The 17,504-nt window shown below is 36.3% G+C and overlaps 1 protein-coding gene and 1 non-coding gene across 11 annotated transcripts in view; both read left to right on the top strand.

Annotated features, from left to right (window-relative positions):
- The window catches only part of ZNF638 (zinc finger protein 638), a 138,269-nt gene that overhangs the window by 60,948 nt on the left and 59,817 nt on the right, over positions 1–17,504 (top strand). For all 10 annotated transcript variants that reach the window (XR_013554681.2, XM_060658184.3, XM_060658198.3 and 7 more), the window contains exons 2-3: positions 6,260–7,772; positions 12,865–12,926. Coding sequence is in view for 9 of the 10 variants with exons in the window: in XM_060658184.3 (XP_060514167.1) it covers positions 6,260–7,772; positions 12,865–12,926 (1,575 nt within the window). In the remaining variant the exon portion in view is untranslated. The remainder of the gene's footprint in view (positions 1–6,259; positions 7,773–12,864; positions 12,927–17,504) is intronic.
- On the top strand, positions 9,944–10,047 carry LOC132672990 (U6 spliceosomal RNA). The gene has a single exon (XR_009607818.1). It is a non-coding gene; the product is annotated as a U6 spliceosomal RNA (small nuclear RNA).

The following is a 17,504-nucleotide window of genomic DNA, read 5'->3' as shown; positions in this document are numbered from 1 at the left end:
AAGAGTTACCTGCTACTTGTCACAATAGAATTTTTTTGGGAGTTCAGAATGTTTTGTGACCAATAAATATCCTGGTTTTGAAAAAATATTAAATATAGGAAAATAAAAGTTAATTGAAAATAGTGTAGTTCTAGTTTCATACAGTAAAGTTTGGTGTACTTTCCTCCCCTTCTTATCCATGCTTGTATTTACATACACAAACTTGAAAGAAATTATATCAAAATACGAATTCATTCTACATGACGGTCTTATTGGTAAGGATTTAATTTGCTACTTTTTGTTTTCTATAAAAAGCATGTTACTTATATAATCAGGAATAAAACTTACTTTAAAGAATTTATATTTAATTGCAGTTTTTTCAAAGGAGTGTTAATAATTAAGAACTCAGATCTTTAAAAAAAGTTTTTTTTTAATGTTTATTCATTTTTGAGAGAGACAGAGCACAAGGAGGAGAGGGAGACACAGAATCAGAAGCAGGCTCCAGGCTCTGAGCTGTCAGCACAGAGTCCAGCGCGGGGCTTAAACTCACAAATTGCAAGATCATGACTTGAGCCAAAGTCACTTAACCACCTGAGCCACCTGGGCACCCCAAGAACTCAGATCTTAACTCAAGTTCTTCTAAGTTAGTTTAATGATTTCATAAATTGACTATCCATAAATTACAGTAGGTGAACAAACCTGTTTATGGCTAGAGTTCAGTTATCCAGAAAATGGCATATTCTCTAATAGTTATGGTTAATAGAGATTATATTTACTATGTCAGGCATTTGTTCTGAGTTTTGGGGTATCACTTGTTACTTTGTATAAATTCTATGGTAGTCCCAAAACTTACAAAGTACTATCAAATCAGTGAATTCCATTGTTGGTGAAACCACTTGAGTTTCTTTACTTTTAATAGCAGATTTGGAGAACAAGGATTCTCTTACATTTCCTGTTTTTGGGTTACAGACCAGTTTGACTTCAGACAGATGTGATGGTAATACTACATATTTATATATGTAATACCATTATACAAGTATTTTACTTTTAACATTTTATGTTTTGTCCATATACCAATTTAAAAAATGAAAACGGGTGTGTGGGTGGCTCAGTGGGTTAAATGTCAGACTTCAGCTCAGGTCATGATCTCACAGTTTGTGAGTTTGAGCCCCGCAGCTGGGAGTCTGGAACCTACCTCAGATTCTGTCTCCCTCTCTCTGCCTCTCCCCCCACCCCTCTCCCTCTGTCTCTGTCTCTCTCAAAAATATTAAAAAAAAAAAAAAAAAGAAAACATCTTGAAGGGTTTTGTATCTACTAGTTCATATCTGTAGGGTATGCCCTACCAAGGATGTTTAATATCATTCCTTTTTACAGCTGCAAAATATGAATATACTATAGTTTATTCAACCAGTTTCCAGTCTCTGCAAACCCTTTTAACTGCAGAGGTGTGAAAAGGGAAACTTCCAGATTTTTAACTGTATTTTTTAATGTTTTTAAAAAAATTTTTTTAATGTTTATCTTAGAGCACATGGGGGAAGGGCAGAGAGAGAGAGGGAGACACAGAATCCAAAGCAGGCTCCAGGCTCTGAGCTGGTCAGCACAGAGCCTGACGCGGGGCTTAAATCCATGAAATCATGACCTGAGCCACCTAGGCACCCCTAACTATATTTTATCATTTTGGTTTCTCTAATTCTTAGGAAACGTTAACTCCATCTTAAAAACTGAGTGTTAGCTTTATGAAGAAAGGGATCGTTTCTGGCTTAATAGCCTTGCTACTTCCTTACCTAGACCAGCATTGTCAAGGTATTAGTCAAGTGGATGAGTAACAGTTGGATTTGGAGTTACTCTGATGTATTTATTGCTAAGAAGACAGTTTCTCTAAGTTTTTTAGGAGTACCTAGCTTTTTTTTTTTTTTTTAGATATCTCAAATGGTCTGATAGTTGATTTTGGAATTTTATCCTCCTGAATCTGTTGAAGATGGTAAATTCCTGTGGTTCATTTTGTTGTTAGCATTTGCCTTAAGTAGTTGTACCTTGAGGCATCATTGGTAGGGCTGAAGTTTAAACAAAATGAAGGGGAGAAAGTTAAGCAGCAAAGAAAAGGATGCTGATTGGTAGAGCTTGCCTGTCCTTAAATTAGAGTTGAAGAAATGAGGCTTGAGAATTCTATAATTGCCAAAAGGAAGTTTATAATACCTTATAAGTAGAAAGCTTAAACTATAAATACAAGAGCCTTTTTGGTCATAACATTTGCAGTGAATGTGAATGATAGTTTTAAGAGAAGATTAAACAATAACTTTCCTAAATGATTAAAAATGCACTTATATTTATAAAAAATTAAGCAAATGAAATACAAATATACTCCTTAAATTTCATTTACAGAGAAAATAAAAGGTTACTTAAAATTTTTTTTAACTATTGAAGAGATGTGGGGCACCTGGGTGGCTCAGTTGGTTAATGGTAGCCTAAGGTGTTTGATGATTTTACATTAGTGGATTACTGTCTGAAAATGTTACTGAATGCAAACTAAGAAGAAAACACACTAGATTTAGACCAGGTCTGAAATTCAGAAGGAGTCTTGGGATAAAAGAAGTATTGGCTTCAAGTTCAGAAGGATTATATTTGTTCTTAGGAAGGAGGTTAGTTGAAGAGACCTATTGAAAGAGTGACATTTGCTTATCATGACGGATTTTCTGGGATATGCATACAGGAGAGAAACTTTCTTAGCTCAAGCCATCAGCAACTCCAGGAATCAGAATGCAAAATAAATAACTATAACTAAACAAGACCCTCATTTGTCTTACTAAGAGAGAAGGGAGAACAGTCTCTTTGGGAGAACCAGGGCTGTTAATTTATTACTATATCTTATATTAGATTTCACATTGGGATTAACTGTGTATAGGAGGTCTAGTGTGTGTGTGTGTGTGTGTGTGTGTTAAGGCTCCTAAATGGAAACAAGCCAAACCTCTGCTTACTGAGAATTTAAATTTAAATTATGAAAAGGCCTTTTTATTTTTATCTTCGTGTATATTGCACATTGTTTTGTGAATATTGAATATTTAATGTTTCCGGACTGATATTCATGACTACTACACTGATGCAGATATGCCAGTTGTTTAAACACGGAAATAATTCTACCAGTAAGTAGCTGCTATCCCAAGGGTGGACCTCCATTTCCCCCACTCTTTTAGTTCCTCCCTGAGGACTGCCCCCTCTCTCAACCGCCCCCCCCCCCCGCCCCCGCCCCGCTTTGTGCTACAGCAACTAAAAGCTTAAGGAGGGTGGAGGAAGGGGAGGGGCACAGGAACTTGGCTGCATACTTTAAGTCACAATTTACTGTACTTGTTACTCATTGCTTGTTAGCAATTACTAAATATTTCAAATATCACCTCTGGGTATATGCATGAAGAAAACTCAAGTTGAGGAAGCACAAAATGAAAAAAGGTTTTTGATAAACAACAGGGCATCTCAGAGCCTTTTAATTCAATATATAGTAAGCATCATGTCCCTCTAGGAAGAGTAACTAGTGCACGCATTTGCGACTTTCTTGAGCAGGGACTTTGTTTGGAACTTGTTTGCGAAGTCCTACAATCTTACGGGATAGTAAGTTCTGCAGAATACACTTTGTGAAGGTCTCCTGTCTTGCATTCTGTAAATGTATACGTGTATCAGTGTAAGGCAGTGCTAGGCACTTAGGAAACAGGTAAGTTTTTTATAGATACCTCTAAATGATAATTATTCACAATTCCATGAGATAATTAGATGACTGATTGAAATGTGTTCCTTTTTGGTTTTCTTATGGGGGAGAAACAATATTTGGGATAATTTGTGTTCCTAAAGTTGTGAGAGGAGTCTTAACCGGTTAATAAGGAAAATGGTGCTGAAAGAGTTTGAGTAACTAGATGACAAACTGCTTACATAAGAGAACATTGTTCTTGGAAATATTTCTATTTTGTAGAAAGTAGACACAGTTTAATATGATTTGTTTAAAAAGACCTGGAGTTTGTTATAAATGAACATTATTCACAGGGAATTGGGTATCATTGTTTTAGTAAACTTCTGTCTGCTGCTTGTATCTGTTGAATTAGAAGCCTGTGTAATTTTTGTTGTAGTGTTGTGTTTCATCCTAATTTGAAAATTAATAATCTATGTCTGTTAATAATGAGGACTTTGGATGTGGTCATTCAAACAGCTTAACAAATATTTGATGGTATTTTAAGTAGGAGTAGGGTTATATGCTTGGAAAATAAACATGCTTTAAAAAGTTTTTTAATGTTTATTTGAGAGAGAGAGAACGTGCGTGAGCATTTGCAAGGCAGAGGAAGGGCAGAGAGAGGAAGACAGGCTTGAAGCTTGCTCTGCACTGACAGCAGAGTGCCGATGCAGGGCTCCAACTCACACACTGCGAGATCATGACCTGAGTGAAGTCAGATGCTTAACTGACAGAGCCACTCAGGTGCCTCAATAAATATATACTTTTAATTAATGGTTGATAGTTGAAAAAGACAACACAGACAAACGCAAAAGCATAGTAAAATGGAGGAGTCCCAAATGGTACAAGCAACAAACAAGAGTTTGTTGGAATACTCACTCTGGGCCTTGGTGATCAAGAAAGGTTTAATGGAGGCTGACCTTGAAGGATGAGTAAAATCAAGTAAGTCAGGTCTCAAGCAGAGTTGTTTTGTTTGTTTTGATTGGAAGAGATGGTTGGAAGAGAGTGTGTTAACCGGATAAAGCCCATTTCTTAGCTTAATTAACATTTCACTAACATTATGTATAAATAAAAGGGTATAGTGGAATTATCGATGAAGTTGTAGCTTGAGCCAGAAAGTGATGATCTTCATAACATCTTTTATTTTATTAATTTTAAAAGGTTTTTTAAATTTATTTTTGAGAGAGAGAGGGATACACAGAATCCAAAGCAGGCTCCAGGCTCTGAGCTGTCAGCACAGAGCCCAACGCAGGACTCGAACTCACATACTGCAAGATCATGACCTGAGCTGTCAGAGGCTTAATAAGCAAGTGAGCCACCCATGTGTCCCTAGAAAGTGGTGATCTTCAAATAGGATCTATAGTGTGGATTTTCATTGTAGGTGTAGATGCCTGGAGACCTCATGTTTCCCACCTTGCATTTCTATCAGGTATAAAAGTAGGGACCTAATGGAAAACAGACAATCTGTTTTGTTTTTTTTTTAAACTGGCAGAGGAAAGACAAGCTCGGTGGCTGCTGACCTTGGTCCTGAATGATAGCTAAAGTCTTTCCGTGAGAATCAGCTTGGAATGAGTTGTGCTGTGCTCTGATGGCTGGACAGCAACCAGTTTAATAGAGTGCCTGGGAACTGCAAGATATTCTTGCTCACATCTCTTAGTGGTTAGGAGCATGCATTATAGGGCACCTTGAGTGCAAATCTGAGGCTGGTTGCTTATTACCTGTGCAAGTTATTTAACTTCTCTGTGCTTTAGTATCATTGTCTGTGAAACTACATATTTCAAGGGGCTGTTGTGAGAATTAAATGAATCAATCCATGTGAAGCACTTCGAACAGTTACTGGCACACGAACAGTATAAAGTTAGCCATTGCTATTATCTGTATATATTTGCCTATATGCCTCACGTTGTGGAGGGAATCTGAGAGAAATATAACGTGGTTGTGCTACCTGTTATGTTGTATGTTATAATCAATGCCACGCTACTGCACTCTTGTCAGACTCTAGTTGAGTTATTGGTGACAAGTTTTCATCTTAAAAGAAACACCTATTTAACGACAGAACTTAAGCATAGTCTAATTGCTATATGAAATTTGTAAGATGTTATTCCAGGGAAGACTGTGTCTTAGAGAAGTGGGTCTTGTAAAATTTTAGGCTTACAGTTTCTGTTTTCCTGGTTTGTACATAACATACATATTAAGTGTATGTGTATTTCCAGTGTTTTAATACCTTTATCTTTTTTTTCCAGTAACAAAGTGTGAAATAAATCCCCAATATTTTTCAAGATTATTTAAAAGGAGTTGTTAATTACTGCTCAGCACCTAGGACAGCACCCAGTGCAACACTTTGTACGTGAACTCTGGCTTGAGTTTTGGGGTTTGTGTTCTGGATTCGGGAAAGAAAAGAAGAGAACCTTTTTGGGAAAGTTAACAATTCTCATAAACACTCTAAAAGTATATGAAATGGAGAATGGTTTCATGGCTTTGTTTCAAAATGTTTTACACTGGCTGTAGAACCCACTTCATGAAGTAGTTTGAGTTAAAATGATCTAATATTTGTGTTTTAACTTTCAGCTTTGTGTTATTCTTGGAAAATTTCGCACCACTTGTGAATTCCTTGAACCTGGGCATTGCAAACCCACTTCTGTTGGGCCCATCTCCTTTGCACTTTGCTCAGATTAAGACTCAATTGGCGCTTCAGCAGCTGAATGCCGTTGCCTCACATAGTTCAACACCACCTTATACTTTATTAAATCAGGCTTTCTTGAAAATAGCCATGTCGAGACCCAGGTTTAATCCTCGAGGAAACTTTCCACTTCAGAGGCCACGAGCACCTAACCCTTCTGGGATGAGGCCTCCAGGACCATTTATGAGGCCTGGATCCATGGGTCTTCCAAGATTTTACCCAGCAGGGAGAGCTCGTGGAATTCCACACAGATTTGCTGGCCATGAATCTTATCAGAACATGGGACCACAGAGAATGAATGTTCAGGTAACTCAGCATCGAACTGATCCAAGATTGACCAAAGAAAAATTGGATTTTCACGAAGCACAACAAAAGAAGGGGAAGCCTCATGGTAGCCGGTGGGATGATGAGCCTCATATATCTGCATCAGTGGGAGTGAAACAGAGTTCTATAACACAGGTTACAGAACAGAGTCCTCAAGTACAGAGCCGCTATACAAAAGAGAGTGCCTCAAGTATCTTAGCAAGTTTTGGATTATCTAATGAAGACTTAGAAGAACTCAGTCGCTATCCTGATGAACAGCTAACTCCTGAAAATATGCCATTAATCTTGAGGGATATAAGGATGCGTAAAATGGGGCGCCGATTACCTAATTTACCTTCTCAGAGCAGAAGTAAAGAAACGCTTGGTAATGAGGCAGTTTCGAGTAATGTGATTGATTATGGGCATGCAAGCAAATATGGCTACACAGAAGATCCACTTGAAGTACGTATTTATGATCCTGAAATTCCAACAGATGAGGTCAAGAATGAATTTCGGTCACAGCAGAGCATTTCTGCATCTGTTCCCACTCCAAATGTGATATGTAATTCTATGTTTCCTGTTGAAGATGTGTTTCGACAGATGGACTTCCCCAGTGAGTCCTCTAATAATCAGTCCTTTTTCCCAGTTGAGAGTGGAACTAAGATGTCAGGCTTACACATTTCAGGACAGTCAGTCCTTGAACCTGTCAAATCCGTCAGTCAATCCATTAGCCAAACAGTTAACCAGACAATGAATCAGTCTCTTATTCCTCCATCAATGAGCCAGCAACCTTTTTCATCAGAATTAATTTCAGCTGTAAGCCAACAAGAGCGGATCCCACGTGAACCTGTGATTAATTCATCTAACGTACATGGATCAGGAGGAAGTAAAAAGAATTACCAGTCAGAGGCTGACATTCCCATTCAGTCTCCCTTTGGGATTGTGAAAGCATCATGGTTACCAAAGTTTTCACATGCTGATGCCCAGAAGATGAAGAGACTTCCAACTCCCTCTATGATGAATGATTATTATGCAGCGTCTCCAAGAATATTTCCACATTTGTGTTCTCTGTGTAACGTAGAATGTAGTCATTTGAAGGTGAGTGTTTTTAAAGATCACTGTATAATGATACTCAGCGCCCAAATTTCCTCTGAATTTTCATATTTATGCTGGTGTTAACTAGGCATTGAGGAAATGGCAGAAATAATTGATTGCAACATCACCGTTTAGTTGTAATCTAAATAGCCCTGGCCTAAGTACTGAATTGAGTGTTAGACCTTCTGTATTCCTGTGTCTGGGCATACCACATAGTTTGTCATTTACTTTGAACTTTTGATTAGTTCTCCTAGAAAATCCATTCAACATAAAATTTATATAACATAAGTTGTGTACTTATAAAACAATTCCACATGAGTGAACTTTGTCTAAATAGAATCTGTTACTATAAAAATATTTTAAAAATGGAATAAAAAACTTGTACTGCATACTTTTAAGAGATAGTATATTGTAGCCTTGCATGTGTCTACCTGTCTTGGGCTAAAAGACAGTTAATGCTGATTTAAATATTTTCTGACTCTAGCTAGACAAGGATTTCTAATGTTTCATGAGGAGATTTCTAAAATGACTTAATCCATAGCAAAATTGAGTCAAGAGGAATTGTTTGGGGAAAAAAAGAGTATTTATTTGGGGACCAGCTGTGGGCTAGAGAATAGTGTAAAATGGTAGACATTTAGAGAGAAAAAAAATCTTTAAAAAGGCCTTAGGTACCTTCATGGGAAGTATAGTTAGAAGGAAGTATTTTATAGAGGTGCTGAAGAGTAATGTAGAATGTACTGTTTGATAGTACAGTTGACTCTTGAACAACTTGGGGTTTGGAGATGCCAACTCCTGTGCAGTTGAAAGTCCAGTTATAACTTTTGACTCCCTAAACTACAGCCTACTGTTGACTAGAAGCCTTACTGACAAACAAATAGTTGGTTAATACGTTTTGTGTGTTAAATGTATTATATACTGTATTCTTACAATAATAAGTAATACTGCTAGAGAATAAATGGTATTAAGAAAACCATAAGAGAAAATATATCTGTACTGTAAAAATCCATGTGGACCTGTGCACTTTAAACCTGTGTCTGTTCAAGGGTCAACTGTAATTGTTGGATTTGTATATGAATTTCCCAGTATGTTTTATTTACTGATACATGTTTGGAAATCAGTGTTTCTTCTGTTTACTAATGTGATTTATAGATTTATATTACAAATGGTCAGGAAGGAATTGTACTTCCCACAGGAATAAAGTTTGATTCAAGGGCATATAATTGGTAGTATACTATGAATAGGCTTAAAAACCTATAGGTGTTAATTGTCTTGTTTTTTTCTCCTTCCAGTGCTGCCCTTTTACTGTCTTTGTAATACCCATTTACCAGATTTCAGCTGATGATTTTGTTAACTCCAGCAAAGGAAAGCAGCATTTTCCCGCATTTTAGTCAGATTTGCTGAGTTCTAAATAAATAATAGTTGCCTTCCCTATCAAGGGAGATAGCCAAGTCTTAAAAAATTTCAGAATAATTCACTTATAGTTTTTAAGCAGTCCTAAGCCCTGAATTGAATAATAAATAGGCTTTCTGTATTCCATTTGAACTTTTAATTAGTCATGATGAATCCAAGAAAGGTATCTTTAAAATAAAGAACTTAAGGTTTTAATTTTTTTTAATGTTTATTTTTGAGGGAGTGTGAGCAGGGGAGGGGCAGAGAAAGAGGGAGACACAGAATCCAAAGTAGGCTTCAGGCTCTGAGCTGTCAGTACAGAGCCTGACATGGGGCTCGAACTCATGAGCCATAAGGCCATGACTTGAGCCAAAGTCAGACACTCAACCGACTGAGCCACCCAGGTGCCCCTTAAAGTTTTAATATTTATTTTGTAGAATGGAAAAGGTGTATGTTTATTCAGTAGGTGTTTACTGATTATCAGTTTTGTACATGACTATATTAGATGCTGGGCAGAAATGAGAACCATATAAAATGAAGATGTTGGTCTTAAGCAGTTTAAACAGTCTCATTGAAGAGAAAAATAACATATCTAAGGAATTTAAAAAATTAGAGGTCAACAAATGGTTCGGTGATTGTATTTGACTTGTTTGGGTATGCTGTAGGGGTGAGAGATTTAATATTTCTGTATGGAATTTAGGCTTATATCCATTCAGGCCAGTGTTAAAAATTTATCAATACCTTTTGTGTATTTAACAGCATATAATTAAAAAGAAGTATAAATAGTGCTCACTTGGGCAACACATATACTAAAATTGGAATGATACAGAGATTAGCATTGCCCCTGTGCAAGGATGACATGCAAATTCATGATATGTTCCATATTTCTTATAGTAAGTTTAGTTACCATCTCTTATATAGATAAAGAGAAAACAAAAGAAAAAAAGTATAAATGTACTTTCTGACATCAAAAGACTTCTGTAGTCTAGTTGGAGGAGATTGAGTGACAGTGACTAACTGCATTGAGTCTGTCTGGACTAGAAGTATTGGGGAGGGAAGACTTCATGGAGTAGATTAAATATGGGTCTTGAATGATGAGTAGGCTTCAAATATACCTAGGGGAAGATGGATGACATTTCAGACATCAGCAACAATAGTAAGTACCAAGAGCCTTCAAAAACTTAGCTTAAGGTGTTTAGACTTGAGGTGAGAGGCACTAAGAAGCTATTTAAGGTTCTTGATATGAAAAGTGACATGTTCAAAGTGTATTTTAGAGAGATAAATCTGGCAGATGTATGTAGGGTATACAGGAATGAGAAGACATAAGATAGGGCACTGAATATGAGGCTTCCCTAGTTCCTCAAGTGTAAGATGGTGAAAGTCTGGGTGAATATGATAAAAGTAAAACTTAGGAAAAGAAATCATTTAGTGATGCTTTAGAGTTCACAGAGATCATCATTTAAAACAAAACAAAAAACACATACATTTTTAACAGAACAGCATAATGGATCTAACTAATGAATTCTTCACTACTGGATGATCAAATGATAGGGATTTGTGAACATGGACTTAGATGGTATAAACTACCTCTCGTTTCTGTGTGATATATCTTCCTGCCTTGTAAATGACCTTGTAAATAATGTAGCCAATAAATGTAAATTAGCAATTGCAATTTTTTTCTTGCAAAGTAACGTTTGACAAATATGTTCCCCATGCTGAATCTTTAAAACTATAGCCTGAAAAAGGCAACAGCGGAATGTGAAATGTATTTTTCTAAATTGGTTTTCAGATGTTAGAGGAGGAGCTGTCCTTGGTTTAGAAGTTTTTTGGGCTATCCTTGGTTTAGAAGCTGTCTTTCAGACTGAAATAATTCAGTTTGAGAAAATACTAATTGACATAAAAGATTTTTGAGGTAGTTGGAGGATAGAGTGAGCTCTTACGTGGGTAGGTATTTTCACAGTTTGATTCTGGACCCACTCAAGTCTACAGTGCTTACGATATTTCCTGCTTAGTAGGTGATACCACTTTTTCTCTGGAGAGGTAGTACTGCTTTGGACCCTTAATCTAATCTGGATACCCTTACTAGAGAGTCTAGAAATTTGGGTGGCATAGGTATATTTACTGAGCTTAAAGCAAGTAATGTCAGTGAGTGAAGTGAGCCTGTTAAACAGAAGAGAGAGTGTGTGTATATACATATACGTATATATGTGTGTATATATACACACACACACATATATACGTATATGTATATGCATATGTATGTGTATCAATACACATATATATGAACGTATATGTGAAACTGGAGAGTGTGCCTTAAATAGGGCAGCCATCAGCATTAGCTGATAGTTGCTGTACAGAATACATATTTAGTATTTTTTCAAGAAAAGCTGTAAGTCTGGATTTGGGGATAAAATCTCTGGATTGTTAAATGATGGCAACTTATTCAAACAAAACACTTTGTCGCTGAATAAATCATGCCCAACCCACTACTTGCCAGTGTGTCTGTTTGATGTAAACAATGTCCAGTTAACGTCAAAGACATGGGTTTAGGAGTACTAGAGACTCTTGTGGTTTCTGTTTTGTAGCGTTGAGCAGGATATGCAGACATTTCTTTTTTGCAATTCACAATGAGTTCCATGGCTTAATGAAATAGTTTAGGGTTTTTCATAATCTGTTGCTATGTATTGCAGATAGCATGCACTTGTGTTCATACAGTTTTTGACAAGGCAGATTCCAAAATTAGCGTCAACTGTGGTTTTAACTGTGGAAACGTCTAGTTTGTAGCAATGACATACTAAAATGTTTTTGAAATGGATATGAATAACATTTTCCTCAAGGAACATTTTAAAATATAAAACTGTTTAGTAAGTTTTTTGCTTGTCCAAATGCTAGACAAACAATAAATCATTCGGTAATAATGTTGCTTTTAACTTTCACTTGGGGGACTGTGTCTTTGAAAAGTGTATTGTCTTTTGTTTTTTTTTTTAATCGGATGTATCTTCCAGGAACTATTTATGGGTATAGAATGTAATTTTAGGGCAGATTTGTAAATTAAGTAATGTATTAAGAGAGAATTTTGTTCATTGTAAAGCTCTATATGTAAGGGATATTGTGTCTTTGAAATAGTGTTATTTTCCCGTAAGTCCTGAAAATAAATTAGATTTAATCAGCAGTTTTTCATATTTTTACTAATCTTATCCTTTGTCAATATAGTGGGTACCTTGTTTGGAATGGTACTGGCCTAAGAGGTAGGAGTTTTTGTTGTTGATGTTGTTAGCTTGAATTTAGAGATACAAGTTGTGTACACTATGTTTTGAAGATGCCATTTCAGATACTGTTTTATTATAGAGTTTTTGGTGTTCTCTGGAGTATTTTTATATTTGAGATGAATTATTTCTGACCAACGCTTTTTTTTCCCCAAGTTTAAGTATATATTTGATTTCAAAATGAGTGTCCATGGGTATGATTTTTTAAATGTGTTCTATACTAAAATGTTTCAAAATGGCATCAATGAGGTCTGGTATTGAGTGCCTTTATTTAGAGGCCTTTTATTTTTGTGAAATACTAATGAGTAGTCAAATGTTATTTATAATTAGATTTGTTAATTTTTGAAAAAACAAGTATCCTGTGTCATTTTTAAAAGCCTAATTTCATTAGTCAGTGTGAGGAATATTCTAATTTCAGCACTTTTCTCCTTTTACAATAGGATTGGATTCAGCATCAAAATACATCTACTCATATTGAGAGCTGCCGCCAGCTACGTCAACAGTAAGAACAAGTTTTTCTTTTTTATAGGTAGCAAATTTACAAAATAGTTCATGTTCAAGTGTGACTGTTTAATACCATTTGTGTGGTACTTTAGAGAAAAATATTTTGAGAAAATTATTGCCTGTTTGAAATACTTTATAAAGTATATTTAATCTTTTCCCAAAAGGAGAGAATTAAATACGATCTTTTCTTCTGAATCCCTCCTAACGTAATCCCAGTAGGTAGACTTTAACAGGAACCTCTTGTAACCCTGGCGTAACAAAATTGTATTCCTCCTGCCGTCATTAAACGTGCTAATATAGTTGTGTGTCAAGTTACTGGTCACTAAAACTGACATACTAAACATGAGAGTAACATTTTGGGTGAAATGATTTTTGTGCAGCTGGTTTGGGATTTGGTTTTGTTCTTTATGAAAACATCACCAAAATTTTTTGAGATTATTCAGGACTCTTCTGGTCATAAACGATAAACAACTCAAAGTAGTTTTTTTTTCTTAAGTTTATTTATTTTGAGAGAGAGCACATGCGCGTTGGGGAGGGGCAGAGAAGGGGGGGAAAGAGAATCCCAAGTAGGCTCTGCCCTGTTAGGGCAGAGCCTGACAATGTGGGGCTCAATCTCACGAACCTCACAAACCATGAGATCATGACCTGAGCCAAAATCAAGAGTTGGACACTTAACCGACTGAGCTCCCGAGGTGCCCCTCAAAGTAGTTTCTAAAGTAAGGAAATGTATTAGCGTATACAACTGGGAAATTTAAGAAGTGGTTCTAGTTTCAGGAACAGCTGAATTTGGAGACTGAAACAAAAATCAGAGCAGTCAAATGTTTTTGTTCTTTGGCTGTTCTCTTCTGCTTTGGCCTTGTGAGATCCCAGGTACACTTCCTATACAAAGCAAAATGACCCCCATAGTTTCAGACTTAAGGGAACTGTATAGTTAATAATTCCAGGAGTTAAAACCAAAATAGAAACACACAATAACCCTCAAAAAAACATCTTTCCTCATAAGTCCTTGGTTTGACTCTTTTGGTCTACTTTGAATTAGTTGTCCATCTTGAAATCAGGTATAATGGTTGTAAGAATTGGGTACTCTGCCTGTGTTGGTGTCATGTCCTTGCTCCTGCTGTTGAGTGTGATAATAAGCCCTACCTGAATCATATAGACTGTATATGAGTAGAGATAGGAGTTGCTGCCCTATATAGATGCTGTGCAAGCATAAGTTAACTTATGGAGATAATTTGTCATCTGAATTAGATGGGCTTAGCTAGCACTGTAAATGGAAGATCTCTCTTAAACCATAAATTTTCTCAGATACCCAGTAGGATGTCTTATTCTTATGAAGGTGAGGGATTTAAGTGGGAGTGAGTTATTTGTTATAGGTAGGCATTAATGCTAATAAGGGGATTCTAGTTACGTATACTGCCATCAGTTTACTAGAGGAAATGACGTGTATGCCTATTAAAGCCTTCTGGTTTTTTGTTGTTGTTGTTGTTGTTTCTTGTACTTAGGACCTGATTTTAAAGTGCTTTCTGTGCCTGCCACTTAATTACTCCAGCCTACATTTTTACCTTTTTCAGGTTATGTGCTCTTGAATAATACCTTCTTGACTTTTTCTACACTGCAAAAAAATAATGACCAAAAAAATGGATTTGATTAGGTGCTTGGGATCATTCCATGGGAAAATATATGCTACTATATTCTTTGTTTTTTTAAGTTACATTCTGTTCCTTTTGTTTCTGTACCTTAATCTATATAGACATTCCTCTGCTGATGTATATTTAGGTTCTTAGTTCTTAAGGTTTATTACCTCTTTCCTCTCTTTGTCTTTGTTGGATCTTCCTGGAATATACCACAAGAGTAGTTGGTTAACCTGAGAAAAGATACATTACATCAGAATTTTAGTATTAATAATGAAGAATAATAGCTATATTCTTATTATTGTATGCTGGGCCTAATTCTAAGTCCTTTACACAATTTAATCTTCACAGTAACCTTTTGAAATGTATATATAATGATTATTTGTGATTTTACCATGAAGGAAACCAAGGCACAGAGAGTCGTTTTCCTTGCTATCTCACAGCAAATCATCGGCACAACTAGTCTGTCTAGCCATGGATCTTTCCTCCTTCCCCCCCCTTTTACACTCAACATATTATTCTGAAAAGTTTCTAAGCTGCAAAAGTTGAAAGGATAGTAAACATTCATGTATTCATCTTTATTCACCAATTATTATCATTTGCCACATTTATTTTATTTTTATACAAACTTTTTTGAACTATTTGAAAATAAATTACAAACGTTATGGTAACATCACTCCTCAATTCAACATCTGTCTCCTCTAAGAGTAAGGAAATTTTTCTACAATGGTTATCTGTTATAACCACAATGAATCCCTGCCTATCCCCCAACCACACTCCCAATCTGAGATTCAGTCAAGATTCATGCATTACAGTCTCTTAAGCTAGAACAGCCTACTCTGCCTGTTTTGTTTCGTTTCATTTCATTTCGTTTCATTTCATTTCATTCATTTATTTTTTTGAGAGGAATGCTTTCACAGCGTTGACTTCTTTTGAAACATCCAGGAAAGTTGTCTTGTAGAATGTTCCAAAAGTACATTTTGTATTTTCTGTTTGTTTCCTTATAATTAAATTGAGATTGAACTTTTTGTCACAAAAACTATTGGTGATGTGTACACTGATCACATTGGGACATAGGTAATGTCTCTTAGGTTCTTGTTCTTAGGCATTATGCTGTACTGCCTTTGCGAGGAGTACCATGCTTCTGAAACACATTTTAAACTAGTTAGACAATATATAGATAGTCCAAACTCTACTTGAAGAATAGTATATATGTTTTATCTTCCTGCCCTGGCAGCAGAGACAAGAACATGTATTTTAGCAGTCAGCCTAATGAGGATCCAAAACATTACTACTAACTCTTGAACAGTGGCCCTCAAGATCTTATGAATCCATAAACTGGAGAGCTCAAGGAACTTAATAACCTCTGTGTTGACAAGCAGCTATATTTCTAGCATTGTGCATGTGAGAAAGCTAAAGCTTACTCACATTAAGTAACTGGGTTTCAGATGCATGGTCATTAAATGTCAGCATGTATACTTAGACCTAGCATTGTTTGATTCCAGAGGGCTTGCCTTTTTTTTTTTTTTTAAGATTTTATTTTTAAGTAATCTCCACACCCAACATGGGGCTCGAACTCACAGCCCTGAGATCAAGAGTCACATGTTCTACTGACTGAGCTAGCTAAGCGCTTCTAGAGGTCTTGCTTTTATTGATTGATTTGTTTATTTTTAAAGTTTATTTATTTATTTTGAGAGATTGAGTGAAAGAGCGCGTGTGCAGGCAGGGGAGGGACAGAGAGAGGATCCCAAGCAGCTCTGTGCTATTGGCACAGAGCCGGATGTGGGCCTCGAACCTGTGAACTGTGAGATCATGACCTGAGCCGAAACTGAATCAGATGCTTAACCAACTGAGCCACTCAGGTGCCCTAGAGGTCTTATTGTTAAATGTTATATCATAGACCAGAAATTTATCTTCTTAGATGGTAATAAAGTAAAGGGTAAGTGTAAATGAAACAGTTATTCATGTTTTGACAATTGTTGATGCTGGGTGATGGATATGCTGGATTAAAGTTAACTTTTTTTTTGTCTTCATAGTTTGTCACCTTATAGTTACAAGATGCTTTAGGCATCATGTTTCTCAAAGCAGGAAGAAGGGGGCAAGAAGCAGGAAGAATTTTGCCAGTGGTTTTGCACCTATGTCTCATTCGTTTGAACCTATCACTGGCTATGTTCTAAGGAGGCTAGGAAAGCAAATATTTAGCTTTTTTTAGCCTTTGTAGTAGAGGCAGGCAAGTGAGAAGGAAGTTGAGAATTGCTGTTGAGTTAACCTGCTAACATTGTCTGAGACAAATAGTAACAAATAAAAGCCATTTTACCTTACTGTGGTTTTGACCTGACTTTATTTTCCTGCCAGGTGACTTGCTGTAAGAGTCGGCTGCTTCCATTTCCTTACCTGGCGCTCCTCTTGGTTATTGAAATTGTGTTTTTGAATATTAATTGGCTTAATGATTTAATTTCCAATTTAAAATTTTTTCCAAAATTTCCAATTAACCTTCCAAGTTCAGATTCTCTAGAAAAGTTGCGGATGAAGATGTCTTTTTCTTAGACTTCTATGATGTTACTGTTCCTTCTACTTTTTTTTCCTGTGGTTTCTTAATCTCTTTTATTGGTTTGTCTTTGCGTTACTCTTGAGTGTTGGTGTCCTCAGCCCCTTTTTTCCTATAAACTGTATTCTCTGTTAGTCTCACACAGTCTTTGTGCTATATGTGACTTCTGCATGCCTGATTTTTCAGTATCTTAGTCCTCATCTTTCCCCATAATTCCAGATATTTATTTCTAGTCGTTGTGAAAAATTCTTGTGTTCTCTTTCATTTCAGAAATGTTTATTGGTCCCCTATTGCCTTTTACTTAATGTGCACCCTCCTTACCTTTAGGACCTTCACCGTTTGTAATTCTGAGCCACCGTTGCAGGTTTTTCCCCTCATAATTGCTTTTCATCATTTC

The sequence above is a fragment of the Panthera onca genome, chromosome A3, assembly GCF_046562875.1.
Source record: "Panthera onca isolate mPanOnc1 chromosome A3, mPanOnc1 haplotype 2, whole genome shotgun sequence".
Taxonomy (NCBI): domain Eukaryota; kingdom Metazoa; phylum Chordata; class Mammalia; order Carnivora; family Felidae; genus Panthera; species Panthera onca.
The sequence above is the reverse complement of the archived record's forward strand: the minus strand, read 5'-3'. Positions and strand labels throughout refer to the sequence as shown.